At 38.6% G+C, this 22,150-nt stretch overlaps 2 protein-coding genes across 2 annotated transcripts in view; one reads left to right on the forward strand and one right to left on the reverse strand.

Moving 5' to 3' along the window:
* Positions 1-1,987: 1,987 nt before the first annotated feature.
* On the forward strand, positions 1,988-18,517 carry scp2b (sterol carrier protein 2b). Its single transcript, XM_085150630.1, has 5 exons — positions 1,988-2,150; positions 6,002-6,107; positions 13,019-13,148; positions 13,375-13,454; positions 17,696-18,517. Exons 1-5 carry the CDS (start codon positions 2,128-2,130, stop codon positions 17,789-17,791), a joined length of 435 nt encoding a protein of 144 aa, XP_085006756.1. The 5' UTR covers positions 1,988-2,127; the 3' UTR covers positions 17,792-18,517.
* The window catches only part of s100p (S100 calcium binding protein P), a 320,093-nt gene continuing 311,409 nt past the window's right edge, over positions 13,467-22,150 (reverse strand). The window contains exon 6 of the mRNA XM_085150634.1: positions 13,467-14,227. The gene's annotated coding sequence lies outside the window, so the exon portion shown is untranslated. The remainder of the gene's footprint in view (positions 14,228-22,150) is intronic.

The following is a 22,150-nucleotide window of genomic DNA, read 5'->3' on the forward strand; positions in this document are numbered from 1 at the left end:
TATATAGTTACTCCTCAAAAAAGTAACTCAGTTTGGCAAACAACAAAGTTTTTTGCAGCTATTTTTTTTAAATGCAGCCAATGCATTTTTAAATAAACACTTCAAACTATTTACAGAACAATCAGCTGTTCTGCATCAAATCTGATGCCACACAAATTATTTGTGCCACTCCAAAAAATAATTTCTGTCCACTATGAGATAAAGGAGAACAACAGCCTGATACCTGCAGGCCTGACAACAGGAGATGTATCACTCCTGTAACACCTGTAACATTGAGCAGTTGCCTCATTGTTCTGACACACACAACAAAACTATTGACTACACTACACACTAACTACACAAGATTTGCGCTAAACGTCTCAAATCTCTCACATCTCAAAACACCACCGTCACTCCTAAAACTTCCCCGTTTCTTAACAACTAGATGCCACGCTGCCATATCATTTTTTGATTGGTCGACATGGTACTTTTTTGGACGAATAGGAAAGAGGGAGGGGTGGGGGGTTGTTTTTGCTCACAGGCGGAGAGTGCTTTCGAGCCTTTTTTCTTATAAAACGCAGTTTTTACCGTTTCTTCCCGCAGTAAATATAAACAACGATAGTATTCAGGAAGGAAACCAAACATTGCATATTTTTTTAAAATCACAACACTGGTTTTACGTGGCCTATCAACACAATTTAAAAACTGGTATAAAGTCCACACTTTCCCGTCAGTTGTTCCGTCTGTCCTGCTCACATCTCCAATGGTTGTACACGTTGTCATTAACGTGGCTTCACTCCACATCAGCCACGCTGCTTTGCTAGTTAAAACACCGGTGTTGGCACATAAGGACGTCGTCATAGCCTGTCAACGACGTTGATTGGCTGCGTATATACGAATGTGAATCGCATTAGTGGCTGGACTATGGGATAAGGTGGCATCGTTCTAATCCCATACGGGAGCAGCTAGTCACTGACTGACTAACACTGCAAAACAGAATTGTTAAAGTATTAATTTTAATTTCAATTCAGGTTATATTTTTTTTGTGCGCAACGCAGATTTTCTGTGCGCAGAGACCGTGCCAGCAGTGCACGTGCGCAGCTTAGAGGGAACATTGGACGACAGACGTGTGAACACATACCCAGTGAGTAAATGATTGCACAACAATAAAACAAAGTCCCAATAAATAAAAATAAAAACAACAACAGTAAAAAGCCACAAAATGGCTATTTGCCATTAAGAAGACAGGTTGCAGTACGAATAAAAGAAACCTGGAGTCTTTTGGTTCTACTGATATACTCTAAAATGACAGCCAGAGGGCAAAGAGTCAAACTCACTGCGGAGTGGGTAGTTCAAACAATGAATAATAGAAGGAACCTCCCATAGTACATGCTTGTTATAAAAAGTCAAAAGCCTGTCTTGCCAATCACCTGAGATTTTGCTGGCAGTTTTTGCCAGAAGTCCTATCAAACTCTTGTTTTTCAGAATCATATTACCAAATCAAACAACAATGCAAAAGGATAAAACAGATTCAATAAAACTTTAGTAAAACAAAGACAGTAAAGACAACAGAGTATAAATACTTCGCACTTAATCACTTTGCAAAACATTCATTTGAACATAAATGTGTAAACTCTTGTGCTCTGGCGTTTCTTTAAGCATGAAAATATTTGTAAACCTTTTTTTTTTTTTTTTTTTTTACACTAAATGTATTTTATCTTTAAATAATCTTATAATCTTCCTGTGGGTCCCTGCACCTGGTCATCCAAAGGCACAGAGCCTGAATTACTGATTAATAACGCCTGCTTTTATATACGGTTATATTTAAATAGCTGTTATGAATACATTTAGTGGATCAGGTTACTAATTGTAAAAAAAAAAATCTATGTAATTTAACCCTACGGATCTGTTTAAGAAAATTATCTGAACAAGCACATGTAAACTAGATGTTACCAAGTGAATCCATAGGACAGTCAGCTAATCTGGTTTATCTGACATCGACAGGTCGAGTCTGAATATCCGGGAAAGTGCAAGAAACGAGGAAGTGCAGCCGTTAAGCTAATAGCAGGTGAAGTGCAAGCAACATCAGCCCTTCTGCTGCTGCCACACAAACCGAGGAGCTGTTTGTTCACCTACATTCACAGCAAAATGCCCGAATTACAGAGACCGAGGTGAGAAAAGCACAGCTTGCACTGTTTAACTGCGGCACGTTTCCGAGGTCACCGTTTGCTGTCCTGGCTAGCTGAAAAATAGGTTAAATGTTAAATATTGCAACAACGTTAGCTCTTTTGGTTTTTTCATACAAGATTCCGGTTGGCATGTTAAATATCTCAGCTGCTGAGGAGCTGTTTGAGGGTAATCACACGGTGGCATCCCTGCTTGTTCTTTGTGTAAATGTCAAGCTGGATGTCATGTGGAGTTGCTGTCTGAATCCTGACCAACAGGTTAGACAGAGGTGTCACATATGCGGCCCTGGCCCTGGGCTCTGGTCCTGTAGGTAATTTTTAAGGTATCTCAGGTTGTTCATTATTTGTTTTTGTAAATAGATGGTTCACAACGGGAGAGTTTTTAGGATGTACTTGTCTTTTCTTGCATAAAAAAGAAAACTACATTATTATCTATTAAATTAGGCATCACACTGGCCATTAATTAAAGTGAGTTTGACACTCCTACGTTAGATCTGTATAAAAATGTGATAATTTATTTATAAGGCATGCTTGAACATCCATCTTACAAAAGGCCTCCAGAGGCAACAAAATACCAGATACCAAAAATTCACAAAACCCTGTTGTTAAAACCAACCTGGTGTGTTTTTACACGAAAGAAGTTTGTTTTTTTTATATTGTAAAAAAAGAACACAAGGGAAATTAAAACTCAAGCAAAATCTGGTAAAGTTTTTCTAAAATATACTGACTGCAAAAGTTGAAAAGACAAATAAAAATTAATTAGTGCCTAAAAGTCATCTTGATCAAAAGCCTGGTTGAAGTGGTAGATTTAAAGTATGTGTAAAGATTCTGACATTTTCAGCAGTACAGAGTGCATATGTTGCCTCACCAGAGTCTTTAGTCCTGCACTTTGGAACAACTTACAGACTTGTACCAAAGGTTCTGAGGGTGAGATAACATGTGGAAAAACAAGACTTCTATGTTTAATTTGTTTTGCAGGCTCATCATTGTCTTGAAGTCTCTTACGTTTGCATTTGCTGTTATAATTTCAGTCAAGCTTTCAACCGTTCAATTTAATTTAGTTCTGTTGACGCTAGAGCAGGGCGATATGACCAAAAATATTTATCACGATATACATTTGAAAATTTGTGATAACGATATAACTGACGATATAATTGACACTAGACAAAACACTTTACAACTCCACAACTTTATTAGTGCAAAAAAAGAAAAAAACATCAATATATTTTCACTTAAACAAGCAGCTGTTTTTTATGCGCATTAAAGTTATATAAAAATTTAACAGTGCAAATGCAAATTCCTTGCTGACAGTTTAACCAAAAGGCATTTCCAGTGGAAACTGGCCGACATATCCTCAGCATAACCATGTATAATATCTACAAAACTTAAAAAGAGGTTATACACTATTTTCCAAAAAACACGGTAATAACGACGGCCCGTTAGCATGCTCTACCAAAAATAGTGTTTTGTTGTCTGACAGATGAAAGCTAAACCAGTTCCACACCACTGAAGTTGCAGCATTTTTACAAACCAATTCTGGTTTATCCGTTTCATTCAACGATCCGCTTTCGCCCTTCTCATTCTCCGTTGCCGCCATGCTTTTTCCACCATGTGCGTATGAAAACAAAGGCACTGTGCATGCGCGTTTTACCCATATTCTATCGTGATATTTCATTTTCTTATCGTTGCCCAACATTATACCGGTATTACCGTGAACGGAATGATATGGCCCAGCCCTAGTTGGCGCTATGTGGCAGGCAGACGTTGGCACTCTCGACCTATGTTGGAGAGTGAAGGAAACAGGCAGCATCTTGAGGGCACATTAATGGGGAATTTTGCTGATAATGATGGAAAGAATAAACCATGAGGAACTATGAGGAAGGTACCCTGCGATCAACAAGTCCTGAACAAAAATTTGTCGAAGAGTGAACACTGAACTGTTTAATTAGTGTTTTAGTAAAGATGTACCATGGCATTAATGAGCCATTGATAAAGCTCTATTGTTGTGTTTAAAGTTGCCAACCTGTGACACGGTGTTTATTGACTATTTTTTATGTCCTGGAGTTTTGTGTGTCTCAGTTATTTTTACATAAGTGCTTCAAAATAGCTGCACAATTAAATACACAGTGGTGTTTTCAAGTAGGGCTGTGTCGTATCATATCATCTGTGATAATACCAGTGTAAAATCTTACGTGATATATAAAAGTGTTACATTGGAATTAGGGCTGGGCGATATGACCCAAAATTCATATCTCGATATTTTTTACCTGGACGGCGATATAAGATATATATATCTCAATATCTTTTTTTAAAGCCATAAAGTAAGAACAAAAAGAGAGTTCAAAGCTGTGTCCCAGATGTCACACAGGCACTTTTATTAACATAGAGCATAGATGTACATAAAATTTACTCAAAAATAAATTATGAGCATTTATTAAATAATAATAATGCTCCCTAAATAAAAGAAAACAATGTTGTTTTTGTGCATAACAAAAAGCTCACAATTGTGCAGTCAAAATGTAAACTAAAAGACGCAGAGCATAGTAACAAAGACAGATTTCACAGCTGCTCTGTTCCCAACTTCTACTGTGTGACTGACAGCATTGAGTTTGAAATCCTCTTCGTAACCACGTCTCTTAACAGGTGCCATTTATGGTCCTTATACACAGTAGGGTAATATTACGTTGAAGCACAGTACGTATCACTCCGCGAGGCTCCTCGGTAGCCGTAATGCTCTGACAATCCATCAAGCGGTGCAGCTCATTAGCTTACCAAAGTCGTACTAAAACATTTTTTGACAGATTGCTGAGCGCTGTGTACCACATAAAATCGGTTCGCGGCCATCAAGCACAACCAGAATTCATACATAAGGTGCGCTGTCAACTTTTGAGAAAATGAAAGGATTCTAGGCCGTGCATGGCGTTAGCGTGGTTAGCTCGTTAGCGTGGTTAGCTAGCTAACACGTTGACGCTGTCCAGCCCCACGCACGGGGCGATGCGCAGTAACTCGTTAACGGAGATTTGCCGTGTCCATCTTGTCGCTTCCTGCAGGTGAAGCGATGGGGGAGGCGGGGGAGTTGTGGTCAGTGAAGGAGGGGCGAGGCCGAGTAATGTTGCGTAAAGACAAAAGTGGACGAAAGAGAGGCAAACTTGCGGCTCCACAAGTATAGTTATAACGTAACATAGACTATATCGATATAAAGGATATTGTCACATCTTATATCTCGAATAAAAATATATCGATGTTTTTTAAAAACTCGATATATCGCCCAGCTCTAATTGGAATGTTATTGTTATTCGGGTGCCACATGTTTAATGCCCCTATCGCTCACAACAGTGAGACAAGCCCATACGTTTCTGACAGTTAGAGTCAGAAATGGGGTTACTTGAATAACCTCCAACCAACAACAGTGCTATGCAAAGTATGCAAGATAACTGTTTCTGCTAAATGTGGAACTAACAAACATGTTTTACAAGTTGAGTCAAAAACACTAGCAGCTGGTGATTTTCCACCCAAATGTAAACAAATGATCCAACCAAACATCACTGGAGCACTGACTAGTTACACTTCATACGGTAGCAAGAGCAAACGGTGGTTGGAAATCCACGGTTGCTCGGTGGAAAAGCGAATCTTTACGCAGCGGGTTAAAGAGCTCAATTCAGAATACATGTGCCCAGGTGGAAAATGTTTTTCAGTTTTAGTATGTGATAGTAGTGTCCAAACTACTGAAGAGTTACAAGTTTAAGTTACTTTAGGTACTTCAGGCAGTATTTTCATTCTTTTCTTTTTATCTCTAACGTCACCTTCCTATTCTTATTTGTCTTCATCATCTGAAGGATGATCATGAAGGATGATCAAGCTATTGACACTAGCGCAAGTGATGGACTGGAGGGGTTCAAGGCGCATGCTGTGTTCCAGGAAATCGACAAGAAACTGCAGGAGGTATTTATGTTACCTACACGAATGGGACTTGATATGCGCTTTTCCAGCTCCGTAGTTTTATTCGTAGACTTTATAGTTCAATTTTGTCTAGTTCCAGGGCTTTGGGCTGTTTTAGGCCTGCTTCCTCTCTCTTAAGTCTGCTTTTACCATGAGCCCACATTCTTCTGATTAGCTGCCTTTGACAAATAAGAGGACAGGTTTTAACAGCATTTAGGTATTGCTTAAGGATCGGCATCCCATTCACATTATAGAAATGTGTATAAAGCAGTAGTATAAAGACCTGTATAGAATGGAGCATTTAGAGGTGGAAATTTCAACATTATTTCTAACAAATGTTATTTTTTTCTTCCTGGTAAAGTTAACACTATAATCTAAGTTTCTTTCTCATATATTTTCAAATAATCTTTGTTTAATTTTTTTTTGCTCCTTTGATTAATATTTTCTAGGGATGCAATGATACCAATTTTTTCAAACCGATACGATACCGATACTTGGATCTGAGTACTTGCCGATACAGAGTACAAAAAACGATACGTCTACCGTATCGTATCTCACACACACACACACACACACACACACACACACACACACACACACACACACACAAATACAATTAATTGGAAGACAGGTTTTATTATATTCCCTGTCGATAAAAAATAAAATCTTAATAAAAATGACCACAAAAAAATTTCAAGTGAAAAATAAGCACTTCTGTTAAATTATTGCAGAGTATCCACATTGTAATTTTACAAAATATCACTGAACTATTGGCACTGTCTCGAGCTTTCGGAATAATAAATAAACACTTCTGTTTGGAATAAAATAAATACAAATTAGGTTTGCGAATAAAATAAACTTTTAAATTATTGCAGAGTGTCCATATTGTAAACAAACAAACAAAATAATTATTATTAAATAAATAATAAATAAAATAATAATTCAATTCAATTCAATTTTATTTATATAGCGCCAAATCACAACAAATGTCGCCTCAAGACGCTTCATAGATACAGAGAAAAGCCCAACAATCATATGACCCCCTATGAGCAAGCACTTTGGCGACAGTGGGAAGGAAAAACTCCCTTTTAACAGGAAGAAACCTCCGGCAGAACCAGGCTCAGGGAGGGGCGGCCATCTGCTGCGACCGGTTGGGGTGAGAGAAGGAAGACAGGATAAAAGACATGCTGTGGAAGAGAGACAGAGGTTAATAACAGATATGATTCAATACAGAGAGGTCTATTAACACATAGTGAGTGAGAAAGGTGACTGGAAAGGAAAAACTCAATGCATCATGGGAATCCCCCGGCAGCCTACATCTATTGCAGCATAACTAAGGGAGGATTCAGGGTCACCTGGTCCAGCCCTAACTATATGCTTTAGCAAAAAGGAAAGTTTTAAGCCTAATCTTAAAAGTAGAGATAGTGTCTGTCTCCCGAATCCAAACTGGAAGCTGGTTCCACAGAAGAGGGGCCTGAAAACTGAAGGCTCTCCCTCCCATTCTACTTTTAAATACTCTAGGAACAACAAGTAGGCCTGCAGAGCGGGAGCGAAGTGCTCTAATAGGGTAATATGGTACTACAAGGTCATTAAGATAAGATGGGGCCTGATTATTTAAGACCTTGTATGTGAGGAGCAGGATTTTGAATTCAATTCTGGATTTAACAGGAAGCCAATGAAGGGAAGCCAAAACAGGAGAAATATGCTCTCTCTTTCTAGTCCCTGTCAGTACTCTTGCTGCAGCATTTTGGATTAACTGAAGGCTTTTCAGTGAGTTTTTTGGACATCCTGATAATAATGAATTGCAGTAGTCCAGCCTGGAAGTAATAAATGCATGAACTAGTTTTTCAGCGTCACTCTGAGACAGGATATTTCTAATTTTAGAGATGTTGCGCAAATGGAAGAACGCAGTCTTACATATTTGTTTAATATGTGCGTTGAAGGACATATCCTGGTCAAAAATGACTCCAAGGTTCCTCACAGTGTTACTGGAGGCCAAGGTAATGCCATCCAGAGTAAGAATCTGGTTAGATACCATATTTCTAAGCTTTTCAGCGCCGAGTACAATGACCTCAGTTTTATCTGAGTTAAGAAGCAGAAAGTTAGTGGCCATCCAAGTCTTTATGTCTTTAAGACATTCCTGCAGTTTAACTAATTGGTGTGTGTTATCTGGCTTCATGGACAGATAGAGCTGGGTGTCATCTGCATAGCAGTGAAAATGTATGTTATGTCTTCTAATGATGCTGCCTAGGGGAAGCATGTATAATGTAAACAGAATTGGTCCTAGCACTGAACCCTGTGGAACTCCATAATTAACCTCAGTGTGTGAAGAGGACTCTCCATTTACATGCACAAATTGGAGTCTATTAGATAGATATGATACAAACCACTGCAGTGCAATACCTGTAATACCTACAGCATGTTCTAATCGCTCTAATAGGATATTATGGTCAACAGTATCGAATGCTGCACTAAGGTCAAGAAGGACAAGCACAGAGATGAGTCCACTGTCAGAGGCCATAAGAAGATCATTTGTAACCTTCACTAAAGCTGTTTCTGTGCTGTGATGAGCTCTGAAACCTGACTGAAACTCTTCAAATAAGCCATTCCTCTGCAGATGATCTGTTAGCTGTTTGACAACTACTCTTTCAAGGATTTTTGATATGAAAGGAAGGTTGGAGATTGGCCTATAATTAGCTAAGACTGCTGGGTCTAGAGATGGCTTTTTGAGTAAAGGTTTAACTGCAGCCACCTTGAAGGCCTGTGGTACATAGCCGATTATTAGAGATAGGTTGATCATATATAAGATCGAAGAATTAATCAATGGCAGTACTTCTTTGAGCAGTTTTGTAGGAATTGGCTCCCTAGTGGCCAATCTAAAAAACTACAACAGAAATGACAAGCCACCCTCTGATTAATGAAATAAGTTGGTATCGGTTCATGGTATCGGTTAACTTTTACGAGTATGAGTACACACACATTTTACAGTATTGGCCCCGATACCCGATACCAGTATCGGTGCATCCCTAATATTTTCCATGCCTTTTTCAGTGAAAATAAATAAATAAATAAATAAATATGTATAATAAAAAACATATTAGGTGTTTTAATAATATGTATTATGATTTGGTCTTTGCTTAAAAAATGAAACACAATAATTTTGTAAAAAATGTTAATAAATACTTGAATCCACCTATCCAAGCATTTACAGTTTCCTAGGCTTGTGTTCATATAGCTACACAGGCTTTTAGCCTTATGGTGGCACATCAGGATCCGTTCCCAAACTATCATTTTATAACACAAAAAAATAATATCAAGCTTATGGTGACTCAATCAGACAAATGGTTTCCATCAAAACTCTGTTTTTAAGCAGTTACCTTTAGTTGACCTCAATCATACAGATTCATCTCAAGCGCGCCAGCAGTGCTTTCTACGTAATGAGTGGGATTTGTCATCAATGAGGAAATGGCAGCAAAGTTTAGTGTAATATCTCTGAAAACTGATCAGACAAACAGACTTGAGTTTTTAGCTTGGGAGCTTATCTTTATCTTATCAGAAGGAATTTGTTCTACTTTTGTATTTTCATATTACTTCAATGTTTTTCTTTTCTTTTTTTTTTTTTTTGTTTCTACTCAAATCCAAGTTTTGGGTAGCTTAAGGATGAACTAGGTTATGTAATACTTTTGTCGCTGACCTGTGTTGGGCTGCAGAGTGTACTCCACAAACACCTGAGTAAAAGGTGCACCCGGCAGATTTAAGGCTGTTTACATTTTGTTTTCCCACCAAAACCCGTCGTGTGTCTTCTACGCCCCAGAAATGTCAACTGTATTGGCTTATCTGAAAAGCTGTTTCCTTTCATACTTTAATTGCATTATTTCCATTTGTGTTTTTATTGCTAGCTGTATCATTTTGATGATTAATTGCTGCTTTCCTTGGCACCTTAATGCCACAATACACATAAAATGGGGAAGCTCTTTCAGGCCCCAAGTCTGTAGCTCACAGACTAATCATACTGCAGTTCAAAGCAGATTTAATAATACAAAAACAATTATAGGAGGCCAAAACAAACAAAAGAAGGCCTTGAACCAAACCACAGAGTGAGTTATCAAATTTAGGCTTCTTCTTTAAGACTGAAGCCAGTCACCTAATGCCCATGCACTAGAAAACTATGAAAACACTTATAAAAGACTAAAGTCTAGAACCCTTTCACATCTAAAGATGATGTCAAAGACTAATTTTTAGCAAAAACTGGAATCTTGAAGATCTCTGTTTACATTACTTCAACTAGATTACCTTTCAGATAATTTCCTGTCATGTTACAGCTGGAAATTTACAAGAACAGCTGTTGAATAAAAGGGTTTTTGGCAATAAGTGTGTGTGCAATGAAAAACAGCCCAAAAAAAAAAAAGTCAGAATGGGGACACAATGGTGTGTGTGTGTGTGTGTGTGTGTGTGGGTGGGTGGGTGGTGGTGGGGGGGGGGGGGGGGAATAAAAACAATCTGTTGCCTATTGAAAGTGTTTATGTGATTTAATGTTAAACTTTGCATGAGCCAAGAAGGGAAAACGTTTATGGATTATGATTAATACTTGGTTTTTGTTGGAATGTCAGGAATGAGGGGAAAAATGACAAAATGAAAATTGCCTGTGAAACTTAAATTGTTGAAAAGCTGTTTGCTTTGAGACTGACAGCTCTATTAAAGCAAAAACTGAAAATGGGGCAGCAGGTAATTACTGAAACAACTAATTAATAACAAAGAACTACTGAAAAACAAGTGAAGACAGTCACTCCAACCTTCCTGTGGCTTTATATAAGTGCAATTCATCCTCCACAGCCAATCAACACTAAGAAAGCAGGAGGAGAGGAAGGTAGTTGGCTAATGAAGAATAATTATCAAACATACCCAGTGATTAAAAGTAAAACTCCACAACAATAATACTAATGATAAAAACTCTGCAGGATGCCTTCTCATTTAAAGCACTTTTATTGTGTTCACTTACATGTGTATACCTCTGGGCGTTCACATTTAGCAAACATAGTTTATTTTAACATTTGAGCATGTTTATGAGCTAAACAAGAAGAGAATCACCTGCCAAAAACCGAGAGGTACCACACGAAGCTACAAATATCTCTGTCATAGTTTTACGTTAATCAGAACACATGAAGAACACATTATTTTTTATATGTTCATTAGATGACCGATGTTAGAATTATTATTATTATTGTGAAATGTTTATGTGGAAAATAAACAAGCGGACGGGTTTTACCGTCGTTGTTGCTAACAACAATGCATAAAAACAGTCGCTTGTCCGTAGTGTGGTTATATTAAATATAAGAGAAAGAGAGAACTGTAAGAAATGAATATAGCCACTACAGTGTCCATCAAAACGATGGAAAAATATTGCTGTAAACAGTTTATTTTGAGACACCACGACACAAACGATAGCGTAAAATGAAACGATAGACGTTTTTATATCATCATTCTATATATATCGTTATATCGAACAGCCCTAATGCCCCTGTGCATTCACTCCTCACATTTCTTCCGCTGATGGCCAGCAGGGCACAGCAACTCCTCTGGTTGCCAAAAGAACCTGGATAACACAGAGGTTTTTGAGTAACGAACCTTTCTTCTCAGTTGATTCATAGCCATTAAATGGCTTTCCTTACCAATTTTATGGTCTTAGTCCTTAATTAATGCTCATTTTGTAAAGTATGGCCTTATTTAGCGTAAAAAAAATAAATGATTAAAGCAGGATATCCTTTAAGTTATGGCTACATTTTAATTGACAAAGCTGTACCATACAAGGGTGCCAGGGGTGTCTGCTCTACCCCTGGCTGATCATGCTTTATGACAAAGTCCAACTTTTTTACACATGCATGCACACAAACACACATCCGCTCAAAAGGTTTGCTGCTCGTGATCAAATACTTTATTTACAATACCTAACTTTGCTCATTATGTCACTTTTAGTTGTTAATGAACTGTAACCAGATATTATATATGAAATTAGCTGATTTCTCTTTAGAGAGTGGCAGCAGCAAACAGGACAGCAGGCAGGATGATGAGTTTATGAAAAAGTTGCAATGGGCTTGGACTCATCCAAGGTTAAGAACCACTGCGTTGTAGAATCAGAACTTAGCTTTAGAACTAAATTTAATGGATTATCCATCTCCATTTAAAAAAAGGATGGTTTTCTTGAATGGTAATTGGAGACAATGATTCATCTAACTCAGGGGTGTCGAACTTCAAGCCTTGGGAGCCAGTGTCCTGCATGGTTTAGATCTCACCCTGGGTTAACACACCTGAATCAAATGATTAGTTCATTAGGCCTCTGGAGAACTTCAAGACATGTTGAGGAGGTCATTTAGCCATTTAAATCAGCTGTGTTGGATCAAGGACACATCTAAAACCTGGTGTCCTCGAAGCCTCCAGAGGCTGGAGTTTGACACCCCTGATCGAACTGTTTCAAAATTGTATAAATATTCAAAATGTTTAGTTTTAAATAAAGCCTCATAGTCTTTATCATTTTATAGATTTTCAGTTCCTGTGCACATTTAGCTCAAATGTAAATTTAGCCCACTTTTTTTGCTGCACCTATAGTTACCAAATCCTGAACTGGAGTTGGGCAGATTTTCCACTGTTTTTTTTCCCTTCACTATCTGAAAATTTCCAGTAGTTTTTCTGCCATTACCTGAAACTCTAAAGAAAATAACACATGGCTTATCAGGTTGAGCATAAGATGAGTGAATGTAGGCAGTAAAAGTTGTTCTTTTAAAAACTGACAACTTTGGAACATTTTGTTACTGCATTGAATTTGCAAAACTCGTGAAATATTTTTCATATATTTTTCCTTCAGTCACATGTAGTGGAAACTGTTTTTGGCTTAAGGTATGTGAAATGTCTTTGTACAGGATGGGGAGCAGTTTGTGAAAAAGATTGGTGGAGTGTTTGCCTTCAACGTAAAGGACGGCCCAAGTGGAAAGGAGGCAACTTGGTTTGTGGATGTGAAAAACGGCAAAGGCTGCGTTCACAATGATACTGGTGAGAAAACTGAGCGGCTGTGTGAGCATGATTTAAAGTCTTCCAGTCTTCTTGTATCCAATATAATGGATTCACGAATGATCCCTCGGTCCCATTTTCGGTGTTAAAATATCTCTGTCTCTTGAGGGTTAAACTGCTCCCATTCTTTTCAGTCAGTGAACAAAAACCTCTGAGCTGTAACATGTTTTTTAAACTTAGCTCGGTTTCTGTTGTCTCTGCCCTGCAGATAAGAAAGCCGATTGCACCATTTCTATGTCGGACGCAGACTTGTTGGCCTTGATGACTGGGAAAATGAACCCACAAACTGTGAGTATTCAGTGTTGGTACAGCCTGGAGGCTAAACTGTGAAGTGCTATAAGTGCTGTCCATTTACCATTTTCCCTTCGGTCTGTTGATACTGCAGCTGAAGTTGATTCACTGAACTCTTTTCTTTCCATAAAGTACCAAAAAACCCCAACCAAACAAAAACATCTTAGTCTCCTTATGCCGGGCTCACACTGTGCAATTTTGTCAGTCGAGCGATTCAGCTCCTGCTCAAACTGTACGATTGACTCGCAGGGGTTAGAAGTTCTGTCACTCGCTCTCCCTCTCTGTCTTTCACTCACACAGACACACCACCGCCATCAACTTTGCTAAATTGCTAATGAAAAACATTGATCAGGCAGCTGTGATTGAGCAGCAATGTCCATCCAACTATTTTCACGGTTGTTGTGGTCGTGATAATTTTGTGAGGCCACATCGAAAAGGCTCGGATAAGCTTTCCAAAGTTCTACAAGTGCCTCCATTGCTTGTGTCCAGATCACACGCTGCACTGCCGTGCTGCGCCGTCTTTTTTGCTGACATATGTGTTTGCGCATGCGCAGTGTGAGAAACTGCGGTGACACCCTCACGACCAAGCGATTGATGATCGGGAGCTGGTCTTGAGGTGTTAATCGCTACTCGTTACCCCACGTATACTACACGATGCACGACGCACGATGAAGGCCAAAATTGGGCCGATCACCAAAGCGGTCGCACGACTCAAAAATCGGCTCAAAATGGGCCAAAAATCGCACAGTGTGAGCCCGGCATTAAATGTGCTAGTTGACTAGCTGACAGCGATCTTGAGCCATTTCAAAGTCAAAAAACCTTAAACTAAAGACATTTCCGGTACTATTTTATTTAATTTTGTACAAGCATGCAGTATTTGTTTTTCTCAAGTCTCATTTTTGTTTTGGCTAATAAAAGTGTAACACTTACTAATAACTGATTTAGAAACATATTGAATGATTTGTGTGAGAAGGAAAGGCACTATCATATACTCTTTTAGATTTCTGTATAAGCGTTAGTTGATAAGTCTGACATGGTGTTACCATGTTTATGTATCCGCTTATGTCCCTCTGCCATGAGTTCTCCAGTTGTCTGGCAAGGTCCTATATTACCCACAAATACTTAGGATGTCTAGTGTGAGCTTCCCACAGCTTTCCAAAAAACATTTTTACAACATTAATTTTATATGTTTTTCAGCCTGACTTAAAGTACACAGCTATTAGCCACCTGGAACGGACATTTCTGCTGAGCTGCCAACTGAGAAAAAAAGTTTTTCCTCCAAAGAGTCGAACCCGCTGTTGCCAGTCTTGGAAAAAGTCAGTTTGTTCATAGATGAGCTTAATTTCAGCTGTGGAACTGTGAATGAGGAGTTTGCTGTTTTGATAAACATTGTTGTCCTGGAGATTGTCTCACACCTTCGAAAAAATTAACTGGAAAAAAAGACCAAGACCAGCTGGACCAAAGCTCTGCATGTTCTCAATCATTTCAGTTGCTGGATATCTTGTTAGCTGTGGCCTCTCCAGCACGGCCACGGAGCTGTGCACGGCCTCAGCATGTGAAAAAACCAACGTGCCCTGATGAATGTGCAGGGTCATCAGGGCGTCAGGCAAATACTCCCAGATGAAGATCAGTAATACAACAAATTTTAATGTTTACTTTAGTCAGACTTGTACTTTAATTTACTTAAATTTAGCTCAGATCCTTATTTGTTTGTGATGGTGGATTTAAAAATTGTAGTGTAGGAGCTGTTAACGTTTTTGGCATTGTGAGAGAGCCACTGCTTTAAGACGTATACTGAATCTGCTTATCCATCTCTTTAGTGTTACTTGCTTCTTCTTGGTTTCTCAATCCTCTGTCTGAAACAAGCTGTTTTAGCTATCCTCCTTTTACAGGATGGTTCTTTTGTTTGCCTGCAGTACACAAACAAAGACTGAACAGCAGAGCTGTGGGGCATCTTTGCCTGCGATCACTATATTAGGTCCGCTCTGTGGTATCATATAGATACAAAAGTAGAAAACACCATGACACTGGGCGTTTTGTGGACTTTGAAGTAGGAGCCTTTGGCTCACACGGACTACATTCACATTCACTGTCCTCATTAGTTGAAATGTACAGAAGATAAGAAACAACGTAATAAGTTACCTTTTAGTTTTAGCTCTTTCCAAGTATTCTGTGAATTGCGAAACTAACCCTGGAAAGCATTTACCCCTGATATGGAACCACTTTACTGGTACAACAAATGTTTAATAAGTCAATTACACTGGTTTTTAGTAGCTAAGATTACAAACTGGGAACCGTTTTAAAAACTAAACCATACTTAAAGATATTTGTATTTTGCAGAAACAACAGTGAGAGGGGTAGAGAGCCACATATCACAAAATGAACCAATTGTCTTTTCATTAGATTTGTCTGAAAATAAATATGGTGGCTCTTTTGCACCTTCAAGCTAAATATATATGCAGTTTTGACCTTTTATGATTCGACATTTGACTCATCAGCTCCTCGTTGTTTTCCATGCAGGAAATGCATTTGAACTATTATTACACGTGAAAGCACTAAATTAAGGTAGCACTCAGGTCAATTTACACTAAAAAATATCATCCAGAGACATCTACCATCAGTTCACAGCCATTTGCAGTGATTGCATGTACTGTGAGGTCCTAGAAAAGCCATTTCTGCACTGTGTGTCTGCCTCTTCCTCTCTGATTTTCCTGTGTGACATTAAAAAAAGGATGGGAGAAAAACATCTAGTTTCCCCTCAAATCTGAACTCCTTTTCCCATTAGGGCAAATGCTGAACTGCTCTCGAGTCTCTTTGGCACATTGATTTGACGTCACTGGCATTGAGTGCATCCTGTTCCACCTTACTGCAGTTACTACCCATCCTACAGCTTTTCATTTTACTTTATTTTATTTTATTGTGCGTTTTACTTTACCTCACTATATCTTTGCTAGTTTATCTGTTGCGTCTATTTTAGAGTCGACTCTCTATTTCAGCTTCTGTTTTCTTTCTTTCTTTTACATATTTACTTATTTATTTATTTAATCTATGTATGTATTTTATTTATTTAGTTGCGAGTGTTCTTCAATTTTTATAATTCAGTCAGCTAACCAGTTATAACAGTCATAATGTCTGAGTAACTGGTGCGTACAATGGGGTTTCACAGGGCAGTCCCACTGGAAACACTGGTAACCGCTCTGCAACCTTCTCCAGCTTTTATTATAATATTATAATACTAATATTAATGTGCACAACTCAGCGATCCTGAATTGTCATTTTTAAACTCTGGTGGAGGTCTTGCAGGAGTCCCATACTCCCCCATGTACGGTATTGGTCCGCATTGGCTGAAATGAACGGGAGAGATGTTGAAATCCAGCTCGAAGGACCAAGATGTTTTTAAAAAAAACATCCCTTATGAAGTGAGACACAGAGTAGCGAGCTCCAACGCATTTATTTAATTGCAAGGAAGCAAAAGCATATGTGATGAATATCTATGCAAGTGCTCGCCGGGGCAAGTTTAATTTATTAACTTCTTCCAACGTTATCCTGGGAACAGATATGTGTGTGACGCTCTTACAGGGAAACAGTTACATGATGCACAAGTACATGATTCTAACCCTGCTTTGGATAACAGATAGCAGAGAAGCCACAACAAGGCCTGAGAAAAGGAAGATTAGAGGGACAGAGAGGGAGAGATGTATTCCTACAGATTACCAAAAGGAATGTTGCACAGCTTTAATAATTTAATAATTTTTATATTAATCACAAAAGGATAGCAATGCAGGCTCCAGCAGTGTGTTTTCCACTGATTAGACCCCCAGTTATTTGGATATCTGCATTGTTTTTTGGGTTTTTTGAACTAATAAAAAAACCCTCAGTTTCCCCATTTCTGCTGTAAACTTACATGAATGACTGTTATTTTTATTTCCTTGAGAAAATATTTATCTCTAAAACGGTCACGTTTTTACATCACTCGCCTGATTTTTACCTTCTCACATCACAAACATTCCTTTCTCCTTCATACGCCTGTGTGCTTTGTGGAGTTTCCTGACCTTTCATAAGCTGTTGTTGCTGTTGTCCCACTTTTTCTCGGGTTGAGTTAATCTCTCATGGTAACTCTTTAAAGCCAACAGCATGTATTTCTCTCCTGCACTGAATGAACCATGCTTCTGATTCCCAACCATCTGATGCTTTTATATTACAGTGTATTACACTCTTGCTCTCGCTCTGATTCACAGGCATTTTTCCAGGGCAAGCTGAAGATCACAGGAAACATGGGTCTGGCTATGAAGCTTCAAAACCTGCAGCTGCAGCCGGGCAAAGCCAAGCTGTAGACGAGATGCTGGAAAGAGAACAGAGATAAACCACGAGGAATTCAACCGCAAGCCTGGTTTCAGATAAATGTTAAAAATTCTCATCACTGGACTAAAACACTCTTCCTTTTAGTGACCTCACTGACCAAACACTGGGATTAGTAAGCAGCCTGGCCAATCTAAATGGAGAACAACATAGATAGAAAGATAATTATTTCTCTAATTTAGTCCCTGCCTGCAGCGATACTGTTAGTCCAACGTAGTAGGGACAGGTACCTCCCTACTTTGTGATACTAATTCAGTTCTTGTCCAATTTTTCTGTAATCTTCCCTGCTAATGAAATCTTTCAGTGTAATATGTCTAGAAATGTTTTAAAAGTAGAGCAGATTGGTGTAATATTCTTCATAATAATGGATTGAACAGTCAAAGTGCCTCCTCATCTCAGATTATGGTTTCTAGGCAGAAATTATTATTAGTAGTAGTATTTTTTTTTAACAGTCTGCCTAACTAATACTAATACAAAATACATATTCTGCTCTTCTCTTATTGTATGAATCTCTAAAATATTTCTACAGAATAAACGTGTCTTTCCTGGGGATCGTGATTTTCATTTTTCACGGTCTGGGTGTATTTGTATTTGGTGCATGATTCCTGCAAGTAACTCGAGGTTTCTTTAAATTTTGCTGATAAAGAAGCACAGAGCAACTTATCCATGAAATGGAACATAAAACAAGACTGAATGAACAACATGACGTTCCTTCTTTTATGCTCAAATGGGAATGTTGAGTTTCTGGATGTTAAAATGGAAACAGTGGCCACGCTCCAGTGTTTCTGCAGTGAAAAGAGGCTGACGTTAAAGTCTCCTGACACAGTTTAGGGGTGCTATCTGAGGTTATATCAGTGTGACTGTGCAAAATAATGTCCCACTGTTACACGGTACTTTGATGTCAATGTCAAGCTGGCTGGTCATGTGCCTTTTGAAGGGCCCTGTACTTTTCCAGTGCTGCAGCAACCCGGTTCCAGACTGCCACGCTGTATTTTTTCCTTTGTAGATGGACGAGCGTGGCTGAAAGACAAATCTGTTAACTAGCTCTGACCCAGATTCCACTGCAGCTTTGGTTTGGCTCGTGTAGTTTTCAGGTCTTACTCTGCAGTCACACTGGGGTTATTTCATTGGTCGGTAATGATTGCTTTTAGGGAATGTCGTTTCTTCTGTTGTGTTACAGTGAAGAAATTGAGACATTTTAGACTATTTGCAAACATTTATGTAAATTAAAGGCCTAATTAATGTGAATAAAATGATAAAGAAAATTCTTGCTAAATTAAGAGAGGAAAGTTACGACGCACTTTACCAGCTTACAAAGAAAGGTGATGGAACCTGGCACGAAAAGCACTGCTCAGACTGTAAGAACAGTTTGTTGTGGCTCTGCTCCAAGTTTGACAATGTAGCCTTAGTGAATTCACTGTCATGTGATCACATCTTTACAGCAAAACCTGCAGTAGTCTTTATAAAAATTGTGCACTTAGTATTTACTTTGAGCTGTGGTAGTACATGGCACAGTGGTTGGCATCATCACCTCACATGGTGCAAAAACACCCTGGATTACAATCCACTAGCCAGTGTTGGGTTCTGTCCAGGTACTGGCTTCTGGCTCCCACAGTCCAAAGACATGCTTGTTAGCCCTATAGCAGAGAATGGCTGGATATATATCAAGAAGGGAGGCTCTAATCAAACATGTCATTCAGGTGGCAACCCAGAGGAAAAAACTGAGCAAAGTCAATTATGACAAAAACCAGAGTTCTTGAAGTTGCCACTTTTGGGTAGATCTGAAGATGGGTCAGTTACTCTAGACTACATTGCTAAAATGCTAAAAATAAACATGTTTAAAGCCTGCTATAAAGGAAATGTTTTTGCTCTTCTAGGTAATTCCTCTTCACCAATGAAGCAAATAGCCAGTGCAAAACAAAAATGAGAATAAACATATCATTTATTCCCGATCTTGTCACAACTGCTTATTAAAATATTAGATTTGCACTTCAAAGAAAGTTTTACTAATGCAACCTAAAAGCAAAAAAACAAAAAAACAGGATGTTCTCAACAACTCACCTCAGTATTGCTGACATTAGACAGAAGTGAGCTTTAATGACTCGTCGGCTCCTTATTCAGAGCCTCCTGCAGGAATGAACATGGACTCCAGCTGAGGTTAACAGCGGGATGACAGCCTACACTCACTACAGATGAACGGAGGCCAGAGTTGTTTGGCCTACCGTGGGCAGCGTAGCTGTGATGATGCACTTGATCTCCTGGCATCAAGCAGTGAGATTTTACACACTGTACCTTTAAGAACTAAATGTTTCATTCTAGAGGGTTGCAAAGACTCATTAACAGGGTAGATGGTAACACTGCCAACTGTCTGCTAGATGTCACCTCAACTTATTGAAGTCGCTGAACTTGTCCAGTCAAGTCAATTATCTCTCAATTATCTGCAAATTCAATTAGTGCTAACAAGTACATAATATTTTTTTTAATTATTAGCACCAACTTGCATCCATCCATACCTAGCCTTTTGTATGCTTTTGACTTAGCCCTCCATCCTCTTTTTTTTCTTCTTCAAGAGATTACATGTGACACCCAGCACATACAATCAAAATGTCTGTCAAACTGTCATGGTGAGCCCTGTTGTCTCTGTCACGATCTCTGTGGATGACATTTGTTGGTTTTCCAACTTTATGTGCATGCAGTCCTAAATCTGTGAGTGCATCACATAAAGTTATAAACTATATTCCATGATGTCTCTGCTTGCTCTCTGGTCACTGTGACTCTGACCTGAATAAAATGTTTGCTACTTTGTACCAGTTACGCAACACAGCTTGTATATGGGCCATTAGTGTCCTGGAAAATAATTATCTGCTGCAAGAACAGTATGTTTTCAAAAAGCTTTCCTAGGTTTGTTTGGAAAGAGCAGGGTGTTTTAAACCTTCAGCACCACCACCCCACCACTATCACCACCACAACACCAAAAAATAAAGTGGTGATTGGTGTATTTGATAAATACTACATGATGTAATAATTCTCATTCTTGAGAATTAGGATTGCTTTTAATGGTCCAAAGCAGCTTTAGTGGACACTTGAGTCGGTGGGACTTGAATCCCTTATTTTTTGTGGAACACCTTAAAAATCTCTTTGGATTGAGGGTGTTATCCTAAAAAAAGTTATGTTTAAAAGAATGCAGATGGGATCTCAGCTGTATGCAAAAAAGAGCAATCACTATCTCAGCTGCAATTTATAAACAAAACATGCTGAATGTGTTTGAATGCGTCCACAATTAAATGCAGCAGGCTTACTAATCTTCATTAGAGTATATGTCCCAAGAGTCCTTTATAATCTTACCCTACAACTTGTTCAAAGAGTCATAAAATGCATCTGTTGAAAGGGACGTTGTTTAGAAGACTGAACATGTTTCACCGCACTAGTGGAAAATTACATAAAATTATGTCCCAGCGACCGGCGCCCATCTGAGGGAAAAACAGCCTGCCAAATAATGTGATGAGTAATAACTAGAACATGGACCAGAGTGTGTTTCCGCCGATTTCAAGAGCAGAATCGAGGCTGTAAACCCATTTCTGCCCCCCCCCCCGCTTTTTTTTTATCTTGAAATCAGCAACTCATGTGATCAGTAAGTGAGACTCCCAAAACCACATCAAGTTTGCTACAACCACAAGAGGCCCAGTATCTTTCAGTGCAGCATGAGCATTCATCACTGCCTTTATTCTTGTCTGCACTCAGCATCTGCAGTTCCAGCACAAATAGCCTTCGTAGATTCATATTGTGAAGTCTGTTAGGCAATGCCAAAATGTAAGGTGAATTAAGGGTGCTTTGGACAGTTGTGTAAGCATTCATGTCATTTTTAAAAAAATAGCCCAGAACATGTTACATTCCTGTAATACAGAGGAGGATGTGGATCCATTTGAGGAGTAATGAAAATTACATCATGTTTCAACGAAGCGTGGCGTGACCTTTTGTGTGAACTGACCTTAAAAGACTTTTTTTTTTAATGTAACTTTGAGTTACATGGGTGGAGGATCTCTTCAGCACATCTTATCACCAATTTAGGTCAGGCTAAGCTTTTGTATTACACAACTTTAGTTCATACTTTGATGTAATTTCACAAGCAGACACTAATAATAGTCAAACATAAAAGCACGTTTCCTGGTTTTGTTGCAGTAATATATTTAGAATCACATGCTTTTGCAGTTAGGCTTAAAAAATGATTAAAAAATAATTCACCCTACCATTTTAAACCAGAATTTTGAATAATTGATGAAGCTGTTGATTCTGTAAATGTCCTTGAAATGGATAAATCCCTCACTTTTGTATGT

Source organism: Neolamprologus multifasciatus, chromosome 23 (assembly GCF_963576455.1).
Source record: "Neolamprologus multifasciatus chromosome 23, fNeoMul1.2, whole genome shotgun sequence".
NCBI lineage: Eukaryota > Metazoa > Chordata > Actinopteri > Cichliformes > Cichlidae > Neolamprologus > Neolamprologus multifasciatus.